Here is a 16,572-nt window from a genome sequence, read left to right on the forward strand (position 1 = left end):
ATCTATTAACGAAAAGGTAGTATTGATCTATTAAAGAAAAGGTAGTATTGATCTATTAACGAAAAGGTAGTATTGATCTATTAACGAAAAGGTAATATTGATCTATTAACGAAAAGGTAATATTGATCTATTAAAGAAAAGGTAATATTGATCTATTAACGGAAAGGTAGTATTGATCTATTAGAGAAAAGGTAATATTGATCTATTAACGAAAAGGTAGTATTGATCTATTAAAGAAAAGGTAATATTGATTTATTAACGAAAAGGTAGCATTCATCTTTTAAAGAAAAGGTAGTATTGATCTATTAACGAAAAGATAGTATTGATCTATTAACGAAAAGGTAGTATTGATCTATTAAAGAAAAGGTAGTATTGATCTATTAACGAAAAGGTAGTATTGATCTATTAACGAAAAGGTAGTATTGATCTATTAACGAAAAGGTAGCATTGATCTATTAAGAAAAGGTAGTATTGATCTATCAACGAAAAGGTAATATTAATCTATTAAGAAAAGGTAGTATTGATCTATCAACGAAAAGGTAGTATTGATCTATTAACGAAAAGGTAGTACTGATCTATTAACGAAAAGGTAGTATTGATCTATTAACGAAAAGGTAGTATTGATCTATTAACGAAAAGGTAGTATTGATCTATTAACGAAAAGGTAGCATTGATCTATTAAAGAAAAGGTAGTATTGATCTATTAAAGAAAAGGTAGTATTGATCTATTAAAGAAACGGTAGTATTGATCTATTAAAGGGTAGTATTGATCTATTAAATAAAAGGTAGTATTGATCTATTAAAGAAAAGGTAGTATTGATCTATTAAAGAAAAGGTAGTATTGATCTATTAAAGAAAAGGTAGTATTGATCTATTAAAGAAAAGGTAGTATTGATCTATTAAAGAAAAGATAGTATTGATCTATCAACGAAAAGGTAGTATTGATCTATAAAGGAAAGTCGTCACTGACAAACGTGAGAGAATTCTATACCCACACGTTACTAAAAAAAAAGAAAAAGAAAAAAGAAAAGGGTAGACAAAACTTAACTGTATTTTCCTAGATTGTTAACGAACTTATACAATAGTGTTCTTCGTGAACAGCTGATATATATAACATGAAGAACAAAGGTGGTATAACAAGTGACACAGAGTACCTGAAAGAACATCAAACAAAGATTCGGCGAATGGACTGCACGGAAGGTCGTGGGGGGTAAGGTTTCAGAAGCGAATTGCATTCACAAGTTAAAATATATATGTATATATATAAATATATATATATATATATATATATATATAAATATGTATATATATATATATATATATATATATATATATATATATATATGTATATATATATATATATATATATATATATATATATATATATATATATATATATATATATATATATATATGTATATATATATATATATATATATATATATATATATATATATATATATGTATATATATGTATATATATATATATATATATATATATATATATATATATATATATATATATATATATATATATACATGATGAAAACTTTTTCGAGTCGAGAGAGGGGTAATTCTGGCGGCAGATATAACTAAGAGGCGGGGTCATACACTGAACTCGATACCCCAATACCCCCGTAGCCACTGATGACTAAATCACATTATTCACCACAACAACTACCGTCCCTACAACCCCTGTGCTTATCCTCGACCTGTAAGGAGGGTAGAAATAGCCTAAGCTACTCTATCCCTTTGAGATGTATTTCTTTGTCTCAATAAACATACTTGAACTTGAACTCGACCTGTAACTCTACCTGCTTCAGGTAGTCCTCTACTGACAGTGTTTTTCTTCTCTGTGACCCTCCTGTTCATCCCTCACCGCCGTCAGGAGCTCCTGAAGACAAGTCTGTGATCACTGAACCCTTACTTCGAGGTGCCCCCCAACACCCCTCCTAGCCTCTTCCATCACGCCGCGCTACGGCGCCAGAAAACAGTGGCACCCGTTGACGCTGCCAACGCCCAGAGCCGGCACTACTAAAGCACTCGGGTCTCCTAGGTGCCAAGAGACGTGCTGGCCAGGTGTAGGTAATGTGTGGAGAGGGGCGAGATTGTGGCCAGGTTTTTAAGGACGTTTTATGCAAGGTCTGTCGTTAATCAGCAAGCTCGGTTTAGAGTGGGAGTTACACAGAGATGGTGCGAGGATTGGGGACAGCCAGACGAGCCACGGAGTGAATAATTAGCAGGAGAGAGAGAGAGAGAGAGAGAGAGAGAGAGAGAGAGAGAGAGAGAGAGAGAGAGAGAGAGAGAGAGAGAGAGAGAGAGAGAGAGAGAGACAGACAGACAGACAGACAGACAGACAGACAGACAGACAGACAGACAGACAGACAGACAGACAGACAAAAGTGTTGAGGATACAAAAGCTCCACTAACATTTAAAATAAAATATTGATCAAACAAGATCAAACGCCTATCTAAGCTTTAGTGGAACAACACCAATGCTCAGCACACTATATGCTAAGACAAAGTAACTGTTCACCAAGTAAAACTAAACTGTTCACCAAGGATATGAACTTGTTCACCAAGGATATGAAACCGTTCACCAAGGGATAAGTAAACGTTCATCTTAATGAACAGAAACGACCTCCTACTGCAAGAAACAAAGACATTGTGTGTAAACAAATAACTGTTTACATTTTCGCTGAATAGACCTGAGAGTAGACTGTGTATCAGAGGTGACAGAGTGAGGGAGACAGTGTGAGGGGGACAAGGTGAGGGAGACAGTGAGGGAGACAGAGTGAGGGAGATAGGAGGAGAATACAAGGAGGAGGAGGAGGAATACTGGGAGGCAGCTACTGGGAATAAAAATTCCCAGTAGCTGAATCTATAACAGCAACAGCTACAAGAACAAACCCAAAGGACATGAATAGGAGATAAAGATGTGCCATAAGGACGCAAGGAAACATTAATTTAGTTTAAGAGTGAATAAAGTGAATGATCTCGGAGGAAGGCTTTTAGTTATTACCATACATTGGTGTACAAGACTAGTACAACTAGGTAGGCGAGTGTGTACGCACGTATGTGTCTGGATATGTACGTACTTACATACATAAATACATACCCACCCAAGCCCACCCACCGCCAAAAACACAAAAATCCATTTTACGGAAAGTTGAGATGCACCAGAAGTTGAGAATGAAGAAGACTACACACAGCAGGAAGGCAAGTCAGGAAGCCCCAATGCAGGCAGCTATGCAGGAGAAAACTGCAAGCACCACCAGGCAACTGCCAGAAAGGAAAAATGCGGTAGAAAAGTGGTCTCGAGAACCGGAAGACTCCTGGAGAAAAGGGTGTATAGAGAAGGGAACAGAAATGTTATGAAAGGGGATCCTGACATTAGATGCACATGGTAAGGGCAGAAAACAAAATAATGGGGGTTTTAAGGCTTGGCCAGAACAAAACATAATGACAAAGGATATGTTTTCCTTTTCAGGTGAATGTTCAGGTGAGTTGACAACTTAAGGAAGATCAAACCTCAAAGTGCTCCAGGCTGCAAATTTGTTAAATACAATACAGAAGCCGTCAGGCTGCGAGCAGCCGCGTCCAACAGCTTGGTTGACCAGTCCAGCAACCAGGAGGCCTGGTCGACGACCGGGCAGCGGGGACGCTAAGCCCCGGAAGCACTTCAAGGTAACCTCAAGGTAAGGTACCAAAGGTTAGATATACTAAGGGCCAAATCCTACCAGCTCGATCCTGCAGGCAAAAATACCAAATACAAACAGTCAATACACACACACACGTCCAAACAGCACCACAAGAGCTGACAAACACAGTGCCACCTTGGCCCTGGCTGGGGCGAGGGTCGGGGTGCCACCACAGGCCGCGCCGACGGTGCCAGAGAGCGCGCGGCGTCACCGCGAACAATGGCCCCCTAGAGAATCAGTGGGATCCTCTGGCGGATACAGTGCCAAACACGTCAGTGCCACGGCCCGCCCCTATTGTGCTGCTGACACCTAAGCTCTCGCCACGGATTCCCTTTGTTGTCAGCCTTATAATATATTTAAACACGTATTGACCTCGGCGGATCCGCGGGGGGGGGGGGGTCTTGGGGTTTTGGGATAGGGGGGGTGTAATGATGGGGAGGGGGGAGGGTGTAGTGATGGGGGAGGGTGTAGTGATGGGGGAGGGTGTAATGACTGAGGAGGGAGAGGGGGGAGGGTGTAATGATTGAGGGGGAGGGTGTAAAGATGGAGAGGGGGTGTAATGATTGAGGGGAGAGAGTGAAGGGATAGAGAGGGGAGAAAGGATAGGCTGGAAAGAAGAGATGGTATGGATGGAGAAGGGGAGAATAGGGAAAGAGGAGGGGGATGCAGGATGCGTATTGAGAGGGGTATATATGGAGGAGGGAGGGATGGATGGATGGGGGGATGGTTGAAGGGAGGAGGGGAAAAGTGGAGAGAGGGCAAGAGTGAGGGATAGAGACTGAGGGAGGGGAGGAGATGGCATGTGGGTGGGTAGGTGTTTCTTGAAAGGGAGGGGGGATAGGAGTCTCTTGGGGGGATAGATGTGCGTCAGGGGGGTGGACGATATCCCCCATTTCCTCGTCCGAGCGAAGTAGGACAAAGTCACAAAGGCAAACAGAAACAATAAATAACGGCAAGGAAATGTAACAGGCAGAATAGTAAACGTGTTCAGAAATGAGGGGAAACGAACCCATTGGGAGGCAAGGGGGAGCTGGGAGGCGAGGGTGTGCTCCAGACAGCCGTAGTAGGTGTGAGGGCTACAATGTTCGTCGTCGCCGAGCACAAGATATGCATTAGTGCAGACACAAGGAGCCAGAGAAGTGGCACGAATGGTTGCTCCACACTTTGAGACGCACATATCTGTTTCTCTGCTTCTCTCTCTCCCCCCTCCCTCTCTCACACACTATATATATACAGTATATATATATAAATATAAATATATATATATATATATATATATATATATATATATATTGGTAGCAGTCTTGATTTCGTTGAAATCGACAAAGTTTTAGATATATGATTCTGGCACGAGTTCTCTCGATATTCCTTACGTTTTTCTTCACCTAAGCAGGAAGTTGAAAAATTAACTCTCCAAAGTTCGTTTTTACTTTTTATTGGGTCTGACGCCTAGTGATGCGTTTCGTAAGGTCACTTTTCACATTCTCAGAGACAAATTCTACTGGGTTGTTGGTGTTGCTGGCCCGGGGTCTTGAAGTGACACTTCAAGACCCCGGGCACTTCAAGACCAACGCAGAAACTGGACCGAATGACCCTTCATCAGTAATGGAAGCAGCCAGAACAGAATATAAGCTGCCAACATGTCACACTATGTTGATACATTTAATACCTAATTAATATCCCCCATGTAATGTCATTCGTTCATATGTCCCCCCCCCAACCCCCCCCCCCCCCCTCACCATAAGAGGATATAACCAGGTGCTAAGCACAGTAAATCGACACAGCACCGCTCCTGTGCCAGGTAAGTCCACTACGGGCTCACCATAGCCCGTGCTACTTGGAACTTGTTCTGAGTAGCTGAATCTATAACAAAACAAGAACACAGTAAATTCAGTATAAATTCATATATATTAAATATAAATAAATCTCACAGGTCGGTTCTCCGCAAGAATCGTAAATTTAAAACTTTCTGTCGTTTTCCACGAAATTATATATACCCCCATATATATATATATATATATATATATATATATATATATATATATATATATATATATATATATATATATATATATATATATATATATATATATATATATATATATGTATGTATGTATGGGACTACACGTGTGTATCAAACCTGGCTAACACGTACATTGACCTCAGTGTTGCACAACCAGTTGGCGCTGCCACCCACAGGGAAGCAGCCAAATCCCGTAAGTACAGAGAACAGGATCACCACTACAATTTTGTCCCCATTGCTTCTGAGATACTCGGCGCCTGGGGTAAAAGTGCTACCATTTTTTTGAAGGAACTGGGTTCTAAGCTCATTGAAACAACAAGGGACCCTAGAGCTGCCAGCTTTCTTTTCCAGCGCCTCAGCGTGGCGATACAGAGGGAGAAATGCACACTGCATTCAGGGTTCCTGCCCGCCATCTGAGGAGCTGGAGGAACTCGACAACCTATGATAACCATCTTTTGTACCCTATATGTAACTCCTTTTTTGTAACAAAGTTCAAATAAAACAAATATATATGTGTACATACAAAAGAATGGGGGTGGTAGGAGAAGATAATATTAGTGCTCAGTGAGAAACCACAAGGTCTTCTCTGAATACTCTTCATTTTATTCTCCGAGGCTATGGGTCCCCACATTGGCACCAGAGGTGGGACCCTCACCCTTTTATATATATATATATATATATATATATATATATATATATATATATATATATATATATATATATATATATATATATATATATAATTGGAGTGGTATATTAGAATATACCACTCCCAACCAAGGAGGCAACATTCTCAAATAAGACTCTGGCACTCCTCAACAAAGTCAGTGGCACTCATAAAAGAGGATAACCATACCTCCCCCCCACCCTTGGGCTACTCCAGGGGGGGGGGTGCCAAGATAACAAGGAGGGCGGTCCAAGCACCAGCATTAATCACGCCCCCGTCTCTCTCAAACTGCCCATAAATACAATCATCTTCATCTTCCCCCAAGAAAAACTTCAGGGGTAAATTTTCTCCCAAATGGGGATCGCTGACAACTGACTGAGTCAGCGCCAACCGCCATCTTTCCTCTCCACTTCCGAATCTTTGGTCTGGCGCGAAATTCTCCCATTTGGCGCGAAATTCACCCATTTGGCGCGAAAACAATCTTGTTTGTACAGCAAATTCGCCAAACATAGAAATGACATTTTTTTGTTTTAAGGAAAGCTGGCGAAATGATAAATTCTCTAGTTATAAAAATATCATAAGTGATTACCATATATTACCTAAAGAAACTTAAAACAATTAAATACATTAAAGCCATGGATGCCGTAGTGGCTACCCGTTTAACCGGCCGAGCCGGGTTTATTTATTAAAAAAAACTAAGCTAGTTTAAAAATGAATTTTTTGCTTTAATATGGGTAACCCTAGTTATTTCTGAGGAAATTTACACTTGTACTTTTATCTATTGATTAGATAAAAACCCGTGGTTTTTTTTTTACCAATCCCGATTAAAAGATTTTTTTTTCAATCTTCACCGATGGTGGAGGTTCATGGGAAAGGTTATGGGAAGATTTTACGTTCAGTCGTGATTCGTGAAGCATTTAGGCAAGAAATGACGAAACCTGTACATCTTTTACCAATAATGGGAATTTTGTTTACACTTATAGAACTGTTTACAGGATTCGAAACTTGACAACCTAAGGTTATAATTCTTATAATAACCTCCTAGCGCTTCAGAAGAAAGATTTACACACATCTTAAGTAGTTGCCTAAGTGCTTGATAAATCCTGAAAATAATCTAATTATCTAAAGAGGCGCTAATCCTAAACTGTTCGCCTCTGTTCACCTAGCAGTAATTGGGTACCTGGTTGTTAAACGATTGGCGGGTCGTGTTCCAGGAAAAACTAGTGGCAAAGCCTTAACTATGAGCTATAGGGAGAGTCACAAGTCTACTGAACCTTGGAAACACAAACCGAAACTGTCTCTATTTTCCACTTGTTACAACTTGGCTTAACGTGTTTATGACGTATTAGAACGTTGTTACAACTTGCTATATTGGTTGTTATAACTGGTTAGGATGTGTTAAAAACTTGTTCGAACATTGAACCAACGTCGTAGTTTCGGTGTGTGTTTGACGGGAACACACTTACACAAAGACTCTAAATTAAGATTATTTGATGGTTGTTCTTATTGCTTGAAGTCTGATGGTGCCGAGAGCTGTTAGCCTCACTCACGGGGTCTGGCTAACAACCGTTATCAATTAATGATATCAGCCTAAGAGCCCTTGTGTGTGTGCTATTAGGAAGAAAGCTCTTCCAGTAGCGAATAAAGTTATACGGCATGGCAGAACAGTAGTGAAGTAGTCATAAAGACATTCCGAGATGCGTCGTGGGGGATGACTTTGATAGTGTCACGTGGTACTCTCTTCTCTGATGTCAATGCCAACCCGCCCATGTTGGACGCGTATCCAACAGGACATTACTGGGGAAAATTTGGGTTAGGCTAGCCGCAAGCGTCTGAACTCCAACTACGGACAGACATTTAAATTGATATACATGTAATATGGTTGATGGCAGGTTTTATCTGACCAATCATGGTCAAGGACATATTACAGCCATTGACTGCATAAGCCTCGACTTTGACCAAATTTATCAAGTGATATTTTGGTATCACGGCCAAGATTCATCATTTTTTTTATTAATACATGAGATACATCTGCATTAGTGCAGCTACCCTAGACTATATGAAGAGGAGTACAGTGTGTCAAAAAGCTAGCTACGTGATGCTAAAAAATCCCCATCACACAGGATTGTTAGTCATACAGACGCATGTGATAAGTAGTCTGCACTGGCAGTATCCGGATGCATTTTGAGGATATCATCAACACAAGAGTAAGGCAGCAGTGATAATAAAAGTCCCCATCTCGCAGGATGGTTAGTCATACAGGGCCATATGTTCAGTAGCCTACACTGGCAAATTTTGGGTGCAATATGAGGATATCTTCAAGAATACGAGTGAATAAAGTAAGAAGATTCCTCAAGAATTTCCACCTCTTACAAGACCTGTTTTTTTTTTCCGGATGATGGCGACTTAAGTTTGCCAAGCGTTACGAGGCTGTTACGCGACGAGATCGTAACGGTCACAACTTTGGGTCGAAAAGGACATCGCAGCGTTTCCATATTCGGAAACAGTTTCATAAATCCTAAGTTGCCGCAACCGAACACAGATGTAGAGGTCTCTTAAGTGGGTACCATATCTAAGGGTTCGAATCCAGGCCCGAAAACTCTGGTTAGGAAGATGGTCAACCCAAACGAGCCTTAAGAAAGAATAGTCTTGGGTTGAAAGCATGAACATCAATCACAGTGATCTTCTATAACCACCAAAAATGGTCTAATTTAGACAAAATTGGATCATCGAGAACAATTTTTGAAAATAAATAGACCGTGTTCTTATGAGCGATCCGAGATTTGAGTGGACGAGTTAAACACCATATATGATTTCGACCACTGCTCTGGCCACCCGTGACTACTGCTGGCCACCGCTGGCCACCCCTGGCCATCCCTGACTACCGCTGACCACCCCCGACCACCCCCGACCACCCCTGGCCACCCCCGACCACCCCTGGCCACCCCCGACCACCCCTGGCCACCGCTAGCCACCCCTGGCCACCGCTGACCACCCCCGACCACTGCTGGCCACCGCTAGCCACCCCTGGCCATCCCTGACTACCGCTGGCCACCCCTGGCCACCCGTGACTACTGCTGGCCACCGCTAGCCACCCCTGGCCACCGCTAGCCACCCCTGGCCACCGCTGGCCACCCGTGACTACTGCTGGCCACCGCTGGCCACCCCTGGCCATCCCTGACTACCGCTGACCACCCCCGACCACCCCCGACCACCCCTGGCCACCCCCGACCACCCCTGGCCACCCCCGACCACCCCTGGCCACCGCTAGCCACCCCTGGCCACCGCTGACCACCCCCGACCACCCCTGGCCACCGCTAGCCACCCCTGGCCATCCCTGACTACCGCTGGCCACCCCTGGCCACCCGTGACTACTGCTGGCCACCGCTAGCCACCCCTGGCCACCGCTAGCCACCCCTGGCCACCGCTGGCCACCCGTGACTACTGCTGGCCACCGCTGGCCACCCCCGACCACCCCCGACCACCCCTGGCCACCGCTGGTTACCCCTGGCCATCGCTGACCACCCCCGACCACTGCTGGCCACCCCTGGCCACCCCGACCACCGCTAGCCACCCCCGACCACCCCTGGCCACCGCTAGCCACCGCTAGCCACCCCTGGCCACCGCTAGCCACCCCTGGCCACCGATGGCCACCCGTGACTACTGCTGGCCACCGCTGGCCACCCCCGACCACCCCCGACCACCCCTGGCCACCGCTGGTTACCCCTGGCCACCGCTGACCACCCCCGACCACTGCTGGCCACCCCTGGCCACCCCGACCACCACTAGCCACCCCCGACCACTGCTGGCCACCGCTGGCCACCCCTGACCACCCCCGACCACTGCTGGCCACCCCTGGCCACCCCCGCTGGCCACCATCACCTCCCAAGACAGTATCTGTTCGGTAAGACACGCGGAGCGGTGCAGGTTGAGCTCCAGGAAGCTAAACCTTCACCCAATTACTGCAGCATTTGATTGGGGGGGATTATGTTAGATAAAACTAAGTTAATCCACTCGTCGGAGGGGATTTTGGGGGGTTGAGGGAGGGGAGAAGGATGTGTGGAGGGAGCAGAAGGAAAAGGGAGGGGAAATGGAGAGAGGAAAACAAAAGAGAGGGGATAAGGAGAAGAATGAAGAATAGGGAGCACACAGAAGTGAAGTGGAGACAGAGATCACGGAAGGGGGCGAATGAAACTGAAGAATAAGGAGAGGAGTGAAGATGTAAATAGAGGGAAAAGCGTGGAAATAGAACAGAAGTAGAAGGCAAATATAATGTGAGAGAGAAAGGAAAACAGAGGAATGAAATTGAAATAGTAAAAACTTAAATAATCTTGGGAATAATAATAATAATAATACAGAGAAATCACTATAACGTCATATATCATGAACAAATTCACAAGTGAATTGATAAGGATTCGAACCTACGCGATGGACCTATGTCCACGTCGCGGTATAGTCGACTAGAGCCCGTCTGGGAACACCCAGTGCGTAGGTTCGAATCCTGATCACAGCCCTTGTGAATTTATTGGTTTCCTTCCTGGAAGAAGCACACAAACTTGCTTTGCTGAGTATTTTATCAGAGGGGGACCAAACTCTCAGGCGGCATTTATTGATCTCCAAACTGCTTTTGATACAGCAAACAAAGAAATAATCCTAGAACAGCTAGCCTCTTTTGGAGTTAAGGGAAGACTGTTGACATGGCTCAGGGGGTACCTGAGTAACAGAACCGCCTCAGTCCTTTTCAAGGGGGTCAAAAGTAAACTCTGTGCACCCTTTGAGTTGGGTACACCCCAGGGTGGAGTGCTAAGTCCCACACTGTTCAATGTTCTGATGCACAAATTAACAATTGATATTCCCACACTACCTGACGAAGCCGTCATTTGTTATGCCGATGATATATGCATTGTTGCAAATTCCCAAACTAGACTGCAAGCTCTACTTGATTCATTCGCTGCTAAAAGCATTGAATGTGGTCTTGTTATCTCTATAACTAAATCCAGAGTTCTCCATCCCAAAGAGAAAACTCATGTCCCTATAGCTTTCAAGGTCAACAACCAGAACATTGAAACGTGTGGGCAGCACAAATACCTTGGAGTTGGTATTAACAGTGACATTGTAAATGATCTACACCGTAGGTTAAAAGAAAGACTAAAACCATTGAGAACACTTACTGGTAAGAATATTGGTATCAATATTAAATATGCTAGACTATTCTATATGATGTTTGTTAGATCTCTCGTTGATTATAATGCTCTGCACTTAATTAATTTCCCCTCCTCTGTGTTGGACAAACTTGAAGTAATACAGAACGAGGCCATGAGGATATTTCTTGGTGCCCCAAGATGCACAAGAATCATCAACATGAGGGAAGAACTGAAGTTTCCAACCATACTAGAGAGAATAATGCAAGTTAACACTACCTTCTGTCTTAAAGTCATGAGAGATCCTACATCTCCTACATTGCTCAGAGACAAATTATTTAGTGCTGTTAACACCCTTTTGACTGGTGCCGACATACCAACTCACTCCTTTTATGATAATTGGCTGAGAAACAATGCTTACAATCTCATTAAACTTAACATTCCTTTTAAGTGCAATCTACCAGTCTCTGATATTCCTCTTTATCTGTACCCCACCATTCAAGTATCATACACACCTGTCACCAAGAAAGATAATGAGAATCTTGCTCTACTCAAAGCTGTCACTCTTGAAACAATTGCCTCCTCCATCGAGAGTCTAAGATCTCACGAGCACTGTGTCTACACCGACGGCTCAGTCCAGTCTTCTACTGGACGGACTGCAGCGGCATGTAGGTTCTATAGAAATAATATTTGCACAAAGTCTGTCAGTGTCAGGCTAAACAACTGGCTGACCTCCACACAAGCAGAACTAGCAGCATTACATTTAGCAACCAGCACATTAAAAAATATTGGAGGAGGAATAATATTCTGCGATTCAAAGTCTGCTCTTCAAGCAATCGAAAACTTCTCTTGGAAGATCGACAGCAAGAACCTCATACTCCCAATTATAAATGACCTAATTGATGCACAGAGTAAAGGGTCTCGAATTTCCTTTGTATGGATACCTTCACACATAAATATAACCCATCATAATGAGACAGACATTGCAGCCAAATTAGCGTGTAACAAGTTTGAAGTTGAATTAGATCTAGGTATCCCTATCTCTGCTGTCAAAACTGTATTGGTCCAAACATTCAGATCTGATAGGAAAGAACTTACTGACTCCCAACGACCTGAAAGTACTAGTATAAAAAGCTATGATTTGTTCAGATCTGAAACCTACATCTATGGACAGCACAAAACGTCCACTAGACTGTGCGACACAGTGGTTGCAAGGATCAGGTTGGGTTACCGTTACCTGTGGCAGGTGGCTGCAGGTGACGGGTCTCCCAATCCTGAGCACTCCAGTTGCAAACTCTGTGAGCAGGAACTACGGCATGATCTCCCGCACTACATCACTGAATGCCCAATTATTAGACCTTTCAGACCAGTTGGCATGAGGTACCTGGAGCTTTGCAATTACTTTATTCACTCTCGTATTCTTGAAGATATCCTCACAGTATACCCAAAATTTGCCAGTGCAGGCTATTAAACACATGACTCTGTATGACTAACCATCCTGCGAGATGGGGACTTGTATTACCACCGCTACCTTATTCAATCTTGTGTTGTTGATATCCTCAAAATGCATCCGGAGTCTGCCAGTGCAGACCGCTAATCACATGCCTCTGTATGACTAACCATCCTGTGTGATGGGGATTTTATAGCATCACCTAGTTAGCTTTTTTGACACACTGTACTCCACTTCATATAGTCTAGGGTAGCTGCACTAATGCAGATGTACCTAATATGTTAATAAAAAAAAAAAAAAAAAAAAAGTGAATTTATTGGGAGGTGTTGGAGAGTCCAGACGTCTTGAGATGAAGACTCCTGTTCCTACTCTTCTGGACGCCCTCCCTGCTTGACACTTCCTGCTTGACACTTCCTGCTTGACACCCCCTGCTTGACACTCCCTGCTTGACACTCCCTGCTTGACACTTTCTGCTTGACACCCCCTGCTTGACACCCCCTGCTTGACACTCCCTGCTTGACACCCCCTGCTTGACACCCCCTGCTTGACTCTCTGCTTGACACCCCCTGCTTGACTCTCTGCTTCACACCCCCTGCTTGACTCCCCCTGCTTGACACCACCTGCTTGACACCCCCTGCTTGGCACTCCCTGCTTGACACCCCCTGCTTGACACTCCCTGCTTGACACTCCCTGCTTGACACCCCCTGCTTAACTCTCTGCTTGACACTCCCTGCTTGACACCCCCTGCTTGACCGCCCCCAACCGCGACCACTCGGTAGTGCCATTAATAGAAGGCACTTTTTCAGTGCCGGAGCTAAGACTCGACTGGCTGAGGGCTGAGGCTAACGAGGTCGTCCTCGAGTGTAATCCCTCGGACCAGGTCGTTCTCGTGTGTATAACCCCTCGTGAGGGCCATCCTCGGGGTGTATAAGCCCTCAACTGTTACCATCAGCCATTAAGTCATTAACTCGAGACCTTCCAACCCCAGCCACACTTTCCCAGGTCACGTGACCTCTTATAGCCAATGAGAGGCCTCCTGCGAGGTCACCCAATTACGCTCTCGCCTCCAATTGGTCAGTGGATGAACTCTTTAATGACGGCGATGAGTCACAATAACGTGGCTGAAGTATGTTGACCAGACCACACACTAGAAGGTGAAGGGACGACGACGTTTCGGTCCGTCCTGGACCATTCCCAAGTCGATCAAGACAATCGACTTGAGAATAGTCCAGGACGGACCGAAACGTCGTCGTCCCTTCAACTTCTAGTGTGTGGTCTGGTCAACTCTTTAATGACATTTGTGCCTGAGCACCTTTGATGACCTCTTCCCACCTCAAGTCTTCAGCCCGTCCTCTCCAGTGTTCCCAACGTCACTAAACTGATGTACTGAATTGCCAGAACCAAACCAACCAAACCCTCACGCACAGAAAACGGGACATCACGTCAATTTTGCGCGTCGCGATATTTGTTTTTGACCTGATTGGATTTATACGTCAAAATACGATGTACTATTGAAGCCTTCAACCTTCAGTGCTCCGTAAGGAGACGTTCTCAGGATAGCAGCGTTGGGGGCTGAGATAGCAGCGTTGGGGGCTGAAATTGACGCGCTGGGGGCTGAGATAACAGCGCTGGGGGGCTGAGATAGCCGCGTTGGGGCTGAGATAGCCGCGCTGGGGGCTGAGATAGCAGCGTTGGGAGCTGAAATAGCCGCGCTGGGGGCTGAGATAGCAGCGCTGGGGGGCTGAGATAGCCGCGTTGGGGCTGAGATAGCCGCGCTGGGGGCTGAGATAGCAGCGCTGGGGGCTGAGATAGCAGTGCTAGGGGCTGAGATAGCTGTCCTTATGGCTAAGGACAGCTGGGAGAGAGAGAGAGAGAGAGAGAGAGAGAGAGAGAGAGAGAGAGAGAGAGAGAGAGAGAGAGAGAGAGAGAGAGAGAGAGAGAGAGAGAGAGAGAGCTATCCTGTGTGACGAAAGATAATTATGAGGAGAAAGCGCCAAGCCATTACGACTATAGAGCACTGGGAAGGGGTCAGGATAAGGATTTGGGATGGGACAGGGGAAAGGAATGGTGGCCCAACAACGTGTGGACGGTCGGGGATTGAACGCCGACCTGCATGACGCGAGACCGTTGCTCTACCTGGTTCTACCATCCAGCCCAAGTGGTTGGGCTTACAGCAGCAAGTCAGCACTGTTGGCTGCGTGAGCCGGATGGAACGAGCTTGTGACCGTTCGTTACCATTGTAAATGAATGCCCACGCCATTGGACAAAAACAAAAGCCTATGGACAAAAACAAAAGCCTATGGACAAAAACGAAAGCCTATGGACAAAAACAAAAGCCTATGGACAAAAACGAAAGCTTACGGACAAAAACGAAAGCCTATGGACAAAAACAAAAGCCTATGGACAAAAACAAAAGCCTATGGACAAAAACGAAAGCCTATGGACAAAAACAAAAGCCTATGGACAAAAACGAAAGCCTATGGACAAAAACGAAAGCCTATGGACAAAAACGAAAGCCTATGGACAAAAACGAAAGCCTATGGACAAAAACGAAAGCCTATGGACAAAAACGAAAGCCTATGGACAAAAACAAAAGCCTATGGACAAAAACGAAAGCCTATGGACAAAAACGAAAGCCTATGGACAAAAACGAAAGCCTATGGACAAAAACGAAAGCCTATGGACAAAAACGAAAGCCTATGGACAAAAACAAAAGCCTATGGACAAAAACAAAAGCCTATGGACAAAAACAAAAGCCTATGGACAAAAACGAAAGCCTATGGACAAAAGCAAAAGCCTATGGACAAAAACGAAAGCCTATGGACAAAAGCAAAAGCCTATGGACAAAAACAAAAGCCTATGGACAAAAACGAAAGCCTATGGACAAAAACAAAAGCCTATGGACAAAAACAAAAGCCTATGGACAAAAACGAAAGCCTATGGACAAAAACGAAAGCCTATGGACAAAAACGAAAGCCTATGGACAAAAACAAAAGCCTATGGACAAAAACGAAAGCCTATGGACAAAAGCAAAAGCCTATGGACAAAAACAAAAGCCTATGGACAAAAACGAAAGCCTATGGACAAAAACGAAAGCCTATGGACAAAAACGAAAGCCTATGGACAAAAACAAAAGCCTATGGACAAAAACGAAAGCCTATGGACAAAAGCAAAAGCCTATGGACAAAAACAAAAGCCTATGGACAAAAACGAAAGCCTATGGACAAAAGCAAAAGCCTATGGACAAAAACAAAAGCAAATGGACAAAAACAAAAGCAAATGGACAAAAACAAAAGCAAATGGACAAAAACAAAAGCAAATGGACAAAAACAAAAGCAAATGGACAAAAACAAGAACTGCTACAGATCTCCGTATTAAGCTGGCAGCTTTTACGAGTTGTAAGCTGTTGGAGGAAATAGTCTGTATGCGATAGTCATCTGTTTTTGTCGAGAGTCATGTATTAACCTCCATGTATTAACCTCCATGTATTAACCTCCATGTATTAACCTCCATGTATTAACCTCCATGTATTAACCTCCATGTATTAACCTCCATGTATTAACCTCCATGTATTAACCTCCATGTATTAA

The 16,572-nt window shown here is 44.2% G+C and overlaps 1 protein-coding gene across 1 annotated transcript in view; it reads left to right on the forward strand.

Annotated features, from left to right (window-relative positions):
- The first annotated feature begins 15,225 nt into the window (after positions 1 to 15,225).
- Positions 15,226 to 16,572, forward strand: part of LOC138352939 (golgin subfamily A member 6-like protein 2) — a 43,312-nt gene continuing 41,965 nt past the window's right edge. Inside the window, exon 1 of the mRNA XM_069305595.1 lies at positions 15,226 to 16,380. Within this exon, the coding sequence (XP_069161696.1) occupies positions 15,226 to 16,380 (1,155 nt within the window). The remainder of the gene's footprint in view (positions 16,381 to 16,572) is intronic.

This window comes from Procambarus clarkii, chromosome 55 (genome assembly GCF_040958095.1).
Source record: "Procambarus clarkii isolate CNS0578487 chromosome 55, FALCON_Pclarkii_2.0, whole genome shotgun sequence".
NCBI lineage: Eukaryota > Metazoa > Arthropoda > Malacostraca > Decapoda > Cambaridae > Procambarus > Procambarus clarkii.